This window comes from Heliconius melpomene, chromosome 2 (assembly GCF_056956725.1).
Source record: "Heliconius melpomene rosina isolate 202511_hmr_F chromosome 2, ASM5695672v1, whole genome shotgun sequence".
Taxonomy (NCBI): domain Eukaryota; kingdom Metazoa; phylum Arthropoda; class Insecta; order Lepidoptera; family Nymphalidae; genus Heliconius; species Heliconius melpomene.
In genome coordinates, this window is record NC_140390.1 from 2,907,882 (window position 1) to 2,922,708 (window position 14,827).

General features: G+C 32.7%; 1 protein-coding gene across 8 annotated transcripts in view; it reads left to right on the forward strand.

Annotated features, from left to right (window-relative positions):
• Cngl (Cyclic nucleotide-gated ion channel-like) overlaps positions 1 to 14,827 on the forward strand; it is a 112,504-nt gene that overhangs the window by 21,850 nt on the left and 75,827 nt on the right. Inside the window, exon 1 of one of the 8 annotated variants that reach the window (XM_085206265.1) lies at positions 9,073 to 9,234. The exons of the other annotated variants lie outside the window; for them this stretch is intronic. Coding sequence (XP_085062391.1) covers positions 9,196 to 9,234 — 39 coding nt within the window. The 5' untranslated portion in view covers positions 9,073 to 9,195. Of the gene's footprint in view, positions 1 to 9,072; positions 9,235 to 14,827 lie in introns of those variants that run through there. 8 annotated transcript variants of the gene reach the window in all.

Genomic DNA, 14,827 nt, shown 5'->3' on the forward strand with positions numbered 1-14,827 from the left:
ATGCGGGATAAAGCCTGAAACTGAGGCAAATTATTAATAATTCCAAGAACCCCATACGTCAAGTAAATATTTAATAGTTTGGGGTTCAAAGTGACGGACGTGTTGTTTAATTAACGACTTTGCGATCAAAATTTCTCAAGCTAAAGTTAACCAACAAACAAATAACTTCAAAATTTAACCATTATCTATGTATATGGACGCTAAAATTAAAATACTTGCTATGCCTTTATATGACTTTTTGATGGATGAGACATGGTGATATCTGACAGGGAAACACTAAAGTACAAGAAAAACAGCGTGAAAGTTTTTCTTTATTTATTTTTAGTTTTAAGCTGTTTTCCGTGTATAAAAAGGTAGATTCACGCACTGCACAATATTCAAGACATTGTTGGGTCTCGAAACTCAACGCCGCGCTTTGCCTCGACACCAGAGTGAAGAAATGTAAATATTAAATATTTAATTACCTCGAGTGGGAATCGAACCAATAACCAGTCACGTTTACAACACAGTTTAGATATGTCCTACAAAAGCACAAGTTAAGTGGCGTGAGAATTTAACACCGTAATTTATCCTATGAAAGAAAGAAAAATAATGAATTATCCTAAGTGGATATCGAACCCTCAATCATTGTTTTGCAGTCACGGTCTTTAACATTAGGTAAACGTTTACCTAAAATAATATTTAACCCCCATACATAAACTATTTACAAAATTAATAATTGGATAACTGACATAGTTTAAGGTTATAAAATGGACAAAAGGGATGAATGTTATTAAAATTTGTCAACATAAATCAACGATAAGACGAGAAGGGTCGTCTTACTTAATTTAGATGATACGGTCAATTTACTCAGGCTTTATAAATAAACTATAGCAATTAAGTTGAAATAAATGTTATGGTTCTTTAGCAATGTAGACAGAAAGAACTGGGGAACCTAGTGTTAAAACACTCCGTTCCCATTAAGACACTTCCGTTCCCCATTTTATGGAATTCTGGAGGCATTGCGTTTTGAATGATTACCAGAGCGAGGAATAAATATGTTAAGCTTTTCATTTGCGAGCGGGAATCGAACCCATAAACCCTGTGCCACCACTGGACTCTCTGGACTTTATAAATTACTAAAATTAATTTTATTCTCGGAAAAGCGATATGTACCCAATAATTTAATGTATATTAAAGTTTGTTTACAAAACGTCGTTCATGTATTATTTATGACTTCAATAATTTCATATAACCTCGCATTATGTAGGTATATGATATACTTAACGAGTTTTATATACAGCTTTATAAAATGTTCAAACTTAAATAAATCAAATTAGCTTCCCGCTGTATCCCGCAGTAGGGTAGGCCTAGTGTTAAGACACTCCGTTCTTCATTTTCCGCCGAATTCTGGATTGCGTGTTGAATGGCGTAACTAAACGTCGGGCTTTTGCCTTGGTGCTAGAGTGAAGATATGAAAATATTAAAATTAATAATTTATTTCCTCGGGTGGGGCACAAACCCACAATCGTCGCGTTTTACTTTTTTAAAAGATCTCTTTTTCAGCTTCTCACTTTATCCTACGTTCAGCTAGGTAAGCAGAAAAAAACCCAATGGTCGTACTCCTTTGTTGTTTTCCGCCGAAATCCGACAACTTTCCAATTAAGTGGCGTAACTCAACACCACATGTTCTTTATCATAAGATAATCAACCAATAAAATACACGTGAAAAATATATAATACATGACAAAAGTCACGGAAGGTAGCATCAGAAGCTGAAACGTCAGATAGCAAATTAAGCATTCGAGGGTCGTCTCCTTTGTCATTCGGAGCAGGCACCGAGAGCGATAGCAATAACGTGCCGGCTGCGAACACAAATACATGATATTAGTTTTACATTGTACTTGTTGTGACCCATTAAATGGGTGCTAGGTCAGCTTCATATAGGGGGGGGAACCTAGCGTTGAGACACTCTGTTCTCCATTTTCCGCTGAATTTGTCGAGGCATTGTGTGTTGTGGTTGGGTTTTTGCTATGATGCCGGAGCGAAGAAATGTAAATCTATATATATAAAATCGAAAGGTCACTCACTCATCACGAAATCTCAGAAACTACAAGTGCTAGGAATCTCAAATTTTGCATAGGAGTTACTTATAGGTGCTCGCTAAGACGGGAATTTGCAATATTCGATTTCTAAGGGGTTGTTTTTGGGGTTGGAAGTTTGTATGAAACTTCATTACTACAAATGCTAGGAGTCTCAAATTTTGCATGGACGTCACTTATAGGACGTAGGTACTCATGGAGACAGAAATTAATAATAAAGTAGTTCACGCAGGCGAAGCCGCGGGCGGGTCGCTAGTATTAATATATAATAATTTATTCCCCCTAGTGGGGATGGAACACATGAGCACATTCACACAAGGGTGGGTAAACGCAGTCGTTGCGGCTTCGAGAACTATTAATTATTTCTCTACCATTCAATACGAAATCTTTTAGTGCCTTGTCACTCCGCAAAACTTTTACTCGACATATGCTTGACACTAGGTCCTCTCTATCCTGCTATATGCGGCATACGGAAATAATTATGTTAATTTTATTCCCTGAACAAAATTTACATAATTATTTTCACGCACATCATTACTACTCACGCATCGCTTATTAATTATTTCATAGCGGGATAACAATTGAAAAATAATTCAGATTTTACTATTTGAGGTCTTTGTAATTGCCAACCTGAACTTGTATATTATGTAAAAATTAAGAACTGAATTAAAAAAATCGGCCAAGTGCGAGTCAAAACGGCTTACTGAGGGTTCCGTACCAATTTCAATAGTGTGTGTAAAATTAAAGAAACTCAATTTTTTCATTTTGTTATAATTGTATTACCATGAATTCTGGCGTATAGGTGACAATACAATGATATGGTTTTATCGAGCTGGTCTGATGATGGAGCCAGGACCTCAATAGTGGAACTCGTCAGAACAATTAAATTTCACATCAAAAACCACGCTGGCAAAGCTGCGAGCGAAATGTTAGTAGGTAATAATAAGAATTTTCATACATTCTAGACATGAACGTTATATATTATATAAAAGCTAGGTATTTTACATTTTAATCGAATACTAAACTATATATAAGCTATTGGAATAAAGCTTACGACATATTTATTCATATGATATTATGTGGACTTACGTGAGTTGTTTTTTTATTTTTATAAAATCCAATAATCTATAGTTATTTACCACAGATTTACATTCGTAAAAGATTATTTTTGAGCTCAGTACTGGCTCTGATTCCCACTTAAAGGAAAAAAAAAACTATTTTAATTTATTCACTTTGTTAAAAGCATGCTAAAGCACGGCGTTGTGTTCCGCCACTTCACACGCTATGCCTCGAGAATTCGGCGGAATGGGGAACATAAGTGTCTGTCGAAAGCGCCATGGTTATAGTTTTAATATTAAATTATATAATTTTCTTTTATTATATTTTCTATTATATAAACATTAAGTTTCATCTAGCTATACTTCTACGTAAATAAATTCGAGAAGTTTCGTTTTTATGTGACGAATTTTTACGCCTATTTGAGTACCAGGCCAGACAGAGAAAACTCATACTCGCTAATTTGGGATTTGAACCAACAACTATCATATTTGTTCAGACTCGATTTCTTCTTATGCTATTTTCCTTTTTTTTATCAATAAATAAATTCAAAACCATTACATAAATCTACCTAAAAAAAAAGAAAAATCCTTCAATTTAATTTACTTAAAAATAAGCAATAAATTAACTACTAAAATGACAATTGAATCCACAGAGCTATACACTTAAATAACTCGTTTACAATTTATTTATTGGATCGTGTACGAGGAAATGGAAAATTTCTTTCCCATTAAAACCGAGGAATGAGCTTAGGTACTAGCTAACAACCAGCGCCATCTGTCGGCGATAGGCTGAACTTCTTAGGAAAATTTTACAACTTGGTTCATATCTTGGTAGAAACGCTTTTGATGAGAACTTGTAGTGTTTGAAAAGATAATTTCTCGAACTGTTATATAAAATTTTGGTATGTAAGTAGGTTAAGAAGGGTAATGGAGACTAAGGCCCGTATTTATGATCTCAAGTCTGAAATAGATCTTGAGATGCCGTTTTCATTTAAAAATTACTTAAATATCTCTCTTATTTCATTCATGGATATACATTGAACTATTAAATAGTCGGTTAAGTTAGGCTTAGACTACTAAGGCTTTACTGTTATTCTAACATTGAAGTCAGTTGTTTTAGATATATTTTTAGTTGTAAATTAAAATTCTATTTTCTTTAAAATTTAATTTAAATATATTTTTTTATATAATTTCATACTTTTATTAACCTTTCACGTTACTTATTAATTTTATATTAGGCTAAGTAAGTCAATGACGAAAACACGTTTAAATAAAAATAAAATAGGCTCTAATAAAAGTAGTTACATTTCTTATCAACTATTTAGAAATTATTCAATTTTTATATAACGTAATAATTCCTATAACATAAGGTAAATCTCTTAAGCCGGCCATCGAGATTAATCCGTATCGACAAGTTAATTACACTAAACCTCATCGGTACTGAAATACGACGGTATAATCAATAGTCAATATAGTGTATTTACCTTTTGTGACATATGTATATTTGTATGTCATGATACACTCGAATTAGATAAATAATATTGAACTGTTTTAGCTTCGCGCTGTATCCTGTGGGAACCTGGTAACCTAGTGTTAAGAAGCGTTCCCATTAAGACAGTTCAGTTTCTTAACATTTCAACGAACTTCCGAGGCATTGCTATTTAATAATATTAATTAGGTATAAAAATTATGAAATAGCAAAAAATAGATTTTTAAGTTTCAAAGTTTATAATCTTTATATATTATGGAAATTTTTGAAATTTAGAGTTTTCATAACATAACCCTCCCTTGTAAGTCCTCTGGGTGGATCTCATTTTTATTACTAATTTTAAAAGGGTCAACGTGATTTAGCGCTTCGCTTCCCATGTTACATTAATAATCATCATCATCATCTCTTTCGTATGTGACATTAATTGAAAATATTCCTCTTTTTTTTAACTTGAGGTTAATGCTGTTAGCCCTAATGGCTTTTACAGTGATACCAGGTGGGTAGGGGAGAGGGTACTCGGACCCTGAAAAATTTGCTAGCATTATGGGGCTGCTTGTGAGGATACCGATGGCGGTAAGGGAATCCCCTGCGGGACTCGAACCTCGACTTGCGGCCGTCAGGCGGACTGGGAAATATTACTCAGTGTATTGTTGCGCTTTTATACGTTTTTGATGATTGATTTTAATTTCCTCCCTTTAGTACGAAGGCAATGCTTCCAGAATTTGGTCCAAAATGGAAAATGAAGTCTTAAAATTAGGCTTCTTCTGCCTATTTGCGGGATAAAGCGTGAAGCTGAAAAATATCCTTAGTTTCGCCACTCTTTCTTTCTCTCTGACTTTGTCGCGAAATAGGTCGTAGGTTAAACAAATGACATAAATATACAAAGCGAATATTCATTATGTTCATTTGATATATGTTATCAGATGTCATATTATTATATACCTATATCGGCGTTAAGTTCCGCCATTTTCTCCGCTTTCCTAATATTGAATGTAACTTTAAAAGGTTCACACATACTCATGGTTCATGCATACAAGGTGCATACATACATAAATATGTATAGATGAAGCGACAATGGAAACATTTACGACCTACTTTCAGCTTAATATGTAGAAAAAGCCCTTTCTTTCAACGACTTCCAGTTCTATGGAGCTAAGGTGGATAAAAAGTCAAGGTCAAGTCAAAGTCAATATACCTAGAATATACTAAATGGCATAGGTGTGTTGCCAAGAGTTGTCTTCTTTTTTTTGTCACCATAACAGAGGTTACTCTGTTAAATTAGTTGTACTTGTAGCCAGTGTTAAAACACTCTGCTCTCTCCACTCTTAGCAGAATTTGAGACTTCCGAGCAATTAAAGTTAGCCGTTTAATTTTTATACAATCCTTAATTATTAACTAGAAGTTTATAAAAACCTTATCCTACTATATACCGGATACAATGTGAAGCTAAAAAGAATTCTATCACCATTCAGGTTACATTTTTGGGCTTATTTCCCCACTTCTGGTCAACAAATACCCATAATACCAACATCCCACAGGACACTAGGTTCTACTAGGTTCCCTCTATTAGAGGGAACCTAGAGTAAGGGGAATTGAACTCACTTGTACTATGCTTCCAAAAGCGCGAAGCTCCAATATTACCCAATTCGGAGGCTAATAACGTATTATTCAAATTGTATGTCGCCCTAAATAAAAATACGAGAACATAAAGAAATGTCATTTGTTCTTTTTCATTCCAAAATGTATTTTTTTAATACTTGTATATTATATACAGTTGAGTTCAGCTACTTTACTTTATAATATAAGATAAGTATTAAGATTGGGATAATTTTGTTTACATACATAATTTAAAGTTCTATGACAGGTCTAATAAGTCTGCTTTCTCTCTCTCTCTCTCTTTTGTCGATCTAATTTCTGTACATTGCCTATACGTAGTACCTCGATTTTAATTGAAAAACAAACAACGGAATGTTTTGACACTAATTTCCTTCCCACACAGCTATGTTTAAAGAAAAGACATGAAGCTCTTTAAAAAATATTTTTTTTTAGCTTCTTGCTATATGCCACTTATAGAGGGGTAGGCAGAGCAAAAGCGTGCGATTGTAAACGCGACAGGTTATGGGTTCGATCCCACTTGAGGTAATGAAATATTTAATATTTCTTCGGCGAGGTAACTAGGCAAAGCGCAGCGTAGAGTTCCGCCACTAAACACGCACCGTTCCAGAAATCTTAATAATGTAGTAAATATAATATCCAGACAAATCGTTAAAATAATTATATGAGTAAGCTACTAAGTAAAATGAACGAAATCTATTTGTCGAAACGTTTATGTTATAAGACATTATCGAAAACAGTCGGCGAATTCTCACACATTTCATTATATTTATGAGGGCGTCTCTGGAAAAGCGACCTAACAAACAAAATGTTTATTTTTTTGTGAAAATGTATGAACGTCGACGTATTCAGTAATAGTTGAGACTATATACATTGATAGCGGGTTCGATTTTCATTTATTTAATATACATTTTTTTATTTTATAGATGATTTGAGTTGTCGTAGCCTGTAGCTCTCGCTTTTTGATATATGGTCTGTTGAACGCGACGAAAAATATTTTTTCTATGCGAATTAGTAGTTCCTGAGATTAGTGCGTTCAACCAAACAAATTCTTTAGCTTGGTAATATTAGTATAGAATTATTTTTTTATTCTATTCTGAAAGTTCCTGTAGTAACGTAACAGTGAATTGTGTGGTTTGGTGTAGACTAAGTTTTGTCTAAGGTGTAGAGTTTATAAAGTTGGTGCTTGGACATCGAGTTGGTGGCGAGTAGAGTTAGAACTTGGGTCCATAGTTAGGAACCATAGTTTTGGCAATATTTTACATGAAAATGTTTTTGATGGGATTATCAGTTACGCAGAGGTAGAAAATGTGCTTCTAAACGCAACTGGTTAAGGGTTCGATACTTACTCGAGGAAATCAAATATTAAAAAAAATGTTTTTCCCTAAGTGTGGAATAATATTTAAAATTATTAAAATGGTGTAGTTAAAAGAAACAGCGGATGTTATACTTATTTTAATATCGTAATACACTAAATTGTCATACTATTTTTATTTATGGAATTCCTTTCATCTTACAATATAACAAGGCACGTATAAGATATCTACGATCTTCCTCCTAAAATAGGCAACTAAAATAGGAAAATGTGTCAACAAAATATCAATAACTGTATCCAATTCGCCACTTTAAACGAAAGTTTTCTATAGAAGTAGGCCTTAACCTTAACCAATTTAAAAAAGAAAACCAGCCATACTTTTTCCTACAAAGTAGGGTACGCAAACAGAATCTAGTGTCAAGATACTCCACTTTCCGCCCGGATTCGAGAATTATTTTATGTTAATAAAAATTAACGAATCGAAATCAGAACCATCGTGTTTGTTTCACTACGCCTAGGCCTTAACCTAAATTTGCTTATAAAATTAAAAATATACTTTATTTTATTATTGCGTATAATATAAACCTTCGAAGAAGAATATGAATCCACGACTATCGTTTATTTATATATGTAAGTCTCAGCTACACTATGTTGGCTTGTATATGCTATTATAATCAATTATATAAAAATGCCAATAAAATATCTTTATTAATAAATAATATTAACAAAGTTACTGCCCAAAAAGAAGAGAAATTTCCCTCAAAGAAGATTAGGCAGAAGAAACCTAGTGTTAAGAGACTCGTCTTCGTCTTCGTCTGTCCGAGAGTGGGGAAACAAAAGGAAATTAAATATAATAATTTCCCCCGATAGTAATCGAACCCGCAAAAGTCGTATTTACTGTCAGACGGTGTCTCCACGTCGTCTATCGTCTACATTAAAATATAACTTATTCAATTCTTATATAAATCTAAACCTCCATTATACTTCATAGAGTATTTATTGAATCTAAAATAGAATTGGTAAGTAACGTTTATAGCTTTTATTTCTGCGCATAACGAGAGTCGATGTATAAGTATAGAAAAACAATATATTACTTTTGTACCCACATATATATGGAATTAATTTAATCTTTCAAAAAAATCGAATCTAAGTCTAGTAGATTTGAATATTTATATAAATGTATGTATATTTCAATTTTAATGAACAACGAGATGTTTAAATATATATAAATATAAATCATATTACAGAGAATTTAGTTAAATAATATTATATAACCAAAAAAAAAACATTACTTACTCAGTCAATCTTAATTTTTTAACATACTATACAAAACTTTTAAACACTATTTTCTCACAATATTTTACAATAACTAAAACTATATTTATATATAGTTAAAACTAAAAAAATCATTTAAAAATAATTAAAAAAAAGCCAAGTTAAATGTGAACTCAGGGTTTAAATACAATTAAGAGGCAAACGTTTGAGTTAGACGTCGTCCCTTCAGTTCACCGCCAGCGTCGACGCGAGGTAGTATTTTCCCGCGCAATTTTGCCACAGATAAAATACGCGCCGTTCCTTTTTTAAATTCCGAGTGAGTGTTGTGCTAGTGCAAAGGAATGAATGTATAGAGCCTAATTAATGGCAAGCAAAAAAAAAGTTATTCGATTGCCTTCCGTGGTAAGAAATAAGTGTTTTGCACAATTGGAATATGAGCATGTTTACAGGTTTTTACATTATAGCACAGCGCATGCCATTTTTTTTATTTCATTTTGTTTTTTTTTTCTTATATTTAAAAAATAATAAATTAAAAACAATGCACCGGAACGTTGTAAATACACCAACCAGTTCTTGTAGCACAATACCGAAATTTATTTTTTATTTATCACGGCAAAAACTTTTCTTAAAAAAATGTCACGTATTTTATTACAATAAAAATATATAATGCACATTTTTTATTATTTTTCTATAACTATAAATATTTTATTACATTTACTGATCTTATATAAGTAAATAATAGTCGTAACATTTATGAACAAAAGGGACAAATATGGTATTTGATATTTTTAATCATAATCCTTTAGTACTTACCGTCAGTAGGTAAAAGCTAAAAGCTACAGTAAAAGTATTTATAAAAATAAAAATAAGATAATCTTTACTTTTTTTATTACTTTAATTTTAATTAAATATTTTTTATATGATTTAGCGATCTATTATCTGTTTTCAAATAAATATATTCGCTGATCTGAATTTAAAAATAAAAAAAAGGTTACTCGACACGCAATGCCTCCAGAATTTGGTGGAAAGTGGGGCACGAAACACTAGGTTCCCTCTGCCTACCCTGCTGCTTGCGGGATAGAGCGTGAAGCTGTTTTTTCATTTTTCTTTTTTTTAAAAGGTATTTTATCAGTGAACCAACAATTGGAAATACAATAAATAGTTTTCAATTTAATTTCTATCATCTAATGTAACGTTGTCGTACTTTTCTTCAACTCACTACAATTTTCTTCTATTCTTAGTTCAATGATGAATAATTCAATTATGTAAGATCTGTAGCATCCATTGAATGCCAATTAAGAAAAAAAATAAAGCCGTCGTAACTCAGTGACAGTGTCTAAATGTAAACGCAACGGTCGTGGATTCAAACCCAATTGGAGGATTGAATTGTGTTAATTTCATCGTTTTGACAAGAGCAAGAAGACATAACGGGGCGTTAGGTTCCACCACTTAATACAAATATCTCGAAAAATTAGAGATTTCTTTTCTTTAATTCTTTTTTGTAGATAACATATTCATCATAATAATGAAATGGATTTTTTTTCGCTCTTATCTACTTTGCCTCCTAACTTAAAGATAATTTATTATTTGTATAGAAAATAATATAATAACTAAAATAAATAAAATCTCAGTTCCCTGCCTCGTAACGTATGTAGGTATTAGATATATTTATTCGATCATTTTGTTTTTATGGAATTTTCCTCCCCCATTTACGATGTGACCTTCGGAGTTGTCAATCACTTATTACTGTGTTTTCGCTTATTTTGTTTTACGTAATACTTACAATGCTTATATGTCAATAAAAAACTAAAACGAAATAAAGAAATAAAATAAGGAAGAATTATTTGATATGTATAATCTGAATAATATAAGTGAATAATCTAATTGTTCTTGTTCTTTTTTATTTTTTTACTATAGTGTGAACCCTCCCTATAATATACACTTTTATAATATAAGAAAAATAAATTTTACATTTTTAAATTAATCTATATATATAAAAGGACTTGTCCTCACTGACTGAGGTAAGACGCACGCACAGCCGTAACCGCTGTGCGTAGAAACGTTAAATTTGGACAAAAGTTTGCTTTCGTAATCTGGACATCCACTAAGAAGGGATTTTGAAAAATTTTAACCCTAAAGGGGTGAAATAGGGATTCAAAGTTTGTATGGAAAAAAATTTCAATCAGCACCGATTTTTATAAAATTTTAAATTTAGATTTTTAAAAGTATTTAATTAAACATGTGTTTCATCGTTTTCTAGAATTCTCTCCCTAAAGGTGCAAATAAGGGGTTGAAAGTTTGTATGGAAAAATCTTCAAATCGCCACCGATTTTTATAAAATTTGAAATTTAGACTCTTAAAAATATTTCATTGAACACATATTTCATGGGTTATTAGAATTCACCCTTAAATACGCAAGCGAAGCTGCGCGCATCCGCTAGTATAATATAAATTAATATAAAAGATACATTTAAAAATATAAAAAAAAAACACTCTTCCGACGTTAGGACAAGGTGAATTAATTTAACTGAAACCTTCGTGATTCAGATCGGAGGGACGTTAAAATAATTTGTAACAACGGACAGGAATCGAACTCAAGACCATCTCAGGTTTAGTCGGATGCCCCGCCACTACGCCGCGACGGCTTCTCCTTATAATTTATTAATTACACATATTTATTTCATTATCGCCGTAGAAGATAACTATTATCTATATATATAAAATCGAAAGGTCACTCACTCATCACGATATCTCAGAAACTACATGTGCTAGGAATCTCAAATTTTGCATAGGAGTTACTTATAGGACGTAGGTGCTCGCTAAGACGCGAATTTGTAATATTCCACTTCTAAGGGGTCGTTTTGGAGTTGAAATTTTGTATGAAACTTCGTTACTACAAGTGCTAGGAGTCTCAAATTTTGCATGGACGTCACTTAAAGGATGTAGGTACTCATGGAGACAGAAATTAACAATAACGTAGTTCACGCAGGCGAAGTCGCGGGCGGGCCGCTAGTAGTGTATAAAGTAGATTTTCAAATATCTACCGATCACAAGTTAACAGACAGCTTTGAAAGTGACAGCACGTGCGGATGGACAGGATAGGCTTGTATCTCACTGGGGCATCAGCAGTAATGCAACCAGGTCATTTATGGCCTAAGGGTGACTGTATGCTGTGACTGTATGCACGACGGGTTGTGAGTTCGATTCCCACTCGAGGAAATAAAATATTTAATATTTTCATTTCTTCGCTCTGGTGTCAAGGCAAAGCGCAGTTGATTTCGGCTACTCAACACACAATACTATAAGAACAGAAGTGTCTTAATTGAAACGGAGTGTCTTAACACTAGGTTCCCAGGTTCCCTCTACCTTTCCTGTTATGTACGGGATACAGCGTGAAGCTAAAAACAAAATTAAATCTAATAATCGCCATTACGCATATTGTGCTATGATATTTATTTGCTTAAATGCATTTGTGTGGACGAACCCTAATAAGTGAAGAGATATGAAATGAATTTTCATCTGCTCTCCATTGTTGTGCTGACATAGAAGAGTTTACCAATCTCTCTGTTATTTATATTAGTGTTTGAAAAAACATTTTGTAGTATGACTTACTCGTATATGTGTATTTAGAGGCTCCATTTTCTTTATTTATATTGTGTAATATATATGTATAAATATATATTATACATACATACATGCAAAGAATTAATCATTTTATATTCATAACAAATAATTGTATATTTAACATATAAATAAACATTTACAATTATTTATTATCTATATACAAAAATTATAAGGCTTGAATTTCTTTTATTAACTACTTGTTGGAATCGAAAGATTTTTTTGGTTTTAATAGTCCATGTTTCGCGGAATTTAGTCATTTTCATGAAGATATTGGCCGCGGGGAAAAGCAAATTTTCTTTTAAAATAAACTCCTTTAAGTCACAAATGAATCTTACAATAGGTTTCTTAATTGTATAAACATACAAAGAATTAGTGATAATAAGTTGAATCTTTTAGCTTTTAAATATTAAATTTTACAAATTATAAAATCCATTTAAATTGTCGAAATATATGTAGACTTTACTTTCATTATTTTTTATTCAATTTAAATTTTTCATTTAAAAAAAATGGCCGTCGTGGCATATTGGCACAAGCGTGTGGCTGTTAACGCGACAGTCGTCAGTTCAATATCCGAATCCAAAATTAATTATTTAATATTTCCATTTCCTTACTCTGGTAACGAGGCTAAAGGCGGCGTTGAATTCCACCAATCGACAAGCATGCCTCGAAAATTTGGCGGAAATTGAAAAACAGAGTGTTCCAACACTAGACACTACCTACGCTATTATATGCAGGATACAGCGTGAAAATAAAAAAAAATATTTCATATAATACATACAAAACTAGAACCGTTTTTCAATACATTTTATAAAACTGGGATAAAATGATCACAAAAGCCTATTACGTTCAACTCAGCGATAATTAAAATGTTTCCTGGATTAAAATATATAAAATAGTACTAGTGAAAGGATAGCGGGATGGGGGTTGGGGGTTGGGGGTTGTAGTTACTTTAGTGTTCCGTGATCGAGCGCTACGAATGCACGTTTTGCGTCATGGCGGACGCTATAAACGCTGCGCTTATGAAAAATCGATTTTACGAACAACTAGAACAGTACCGCCGCTCGCGACCGCCTAAGAAAATAGTGAGCATAAGCGACAAGCGATATCAAGTGATATTGGAGGACATTCCCAAAGCGAGATCCAGAGAGCGTAAATCCGACCACGAGATATGGCTTCTAAGACAATACGATATATTAAATATTAATGGAATAGAAAGATTAATCGATCCCTCTAATAAAATGATTTACTTGGCGGACGGGCAGCTATTCGACGCGCTGCACGAAGCCCACGTTGGTATAGGTCACGGCGGGCGGACCCGCATGACAAAACTAGTTCGAGCTCAGTACAAAAATGTTTCACGTAACGCCATCGATCTTTATTGTGATATTTGTGAAAAATGTCAACAAAAATCTCTTAAGCCCACGATGACAAAAAATATGTCGCGAGGACAAACGGCCTTAATAGATTTCCAGGCTAATCCAGATGGCGAATACAACTTTCTTCTGGTTTATCAGGATTTTGCAACAAAATTTATTGTATTGAAACCGCTCAAAACTAATTCCTCTAGCGAAGTGGCGTACAATTTATTAGATATATTTTCAGTTTACGGCGCCCCCGCTGTCTTATGCTATTACAACAGTATCGATTTTATTAAACGAATTCTTGAATATTTTCAAAAAATTAAAATATTTAAAATCGTATATGGGGATTATAAAAATAGCAAAGATAAGGAATATATGGAAAATATTATTACGGATATAAATTTAAAAATAAATGACTGGATGCAACAAAGTAAGGTCCCGCGTTGGAGTATTGGCTCATCTTTTATTCAATTAAGGAAAAATCAGGATTATAATTATGATATTTTACAAAATCCGTATAAAGTGCTATTTGGGAAATCAATTAAATTGGGACTTGCGATTGAAAATCCGAATTCTGTACAAACTGATGAAGACTTCAGAAAATCTTTATGTGGACAAGACGTTATTGAAATTAAATACGAAAATAATAGAAAAAAACGATCTACCACAGTTTCCAAGGACACTATTCCAAGCTCTAAGAAATCTAAGAGCAGGAAAAAGACAAATCGTAAGAAACCTGCTACTATAACACAGTTTTTTCAGGAATTTACATGTTCAGATTCAATGTCCGAAACTCTTGTAGCTATAAAGACCATCAATAATATCTATGAGAGGTCTGATTTATGTCAAAATGCAACTTCTTCATCAGATGCAATAATGAGTATTTTACCATTATATGAAGAAGTCAGTGATGTTGCTTCTAGTCCTTTAGTAAATACGGATTCTAATTTACAAAAAATAATATCTGAGATAGTTGAATCAGAGCCAATATTTGATGATGGTTACCCACT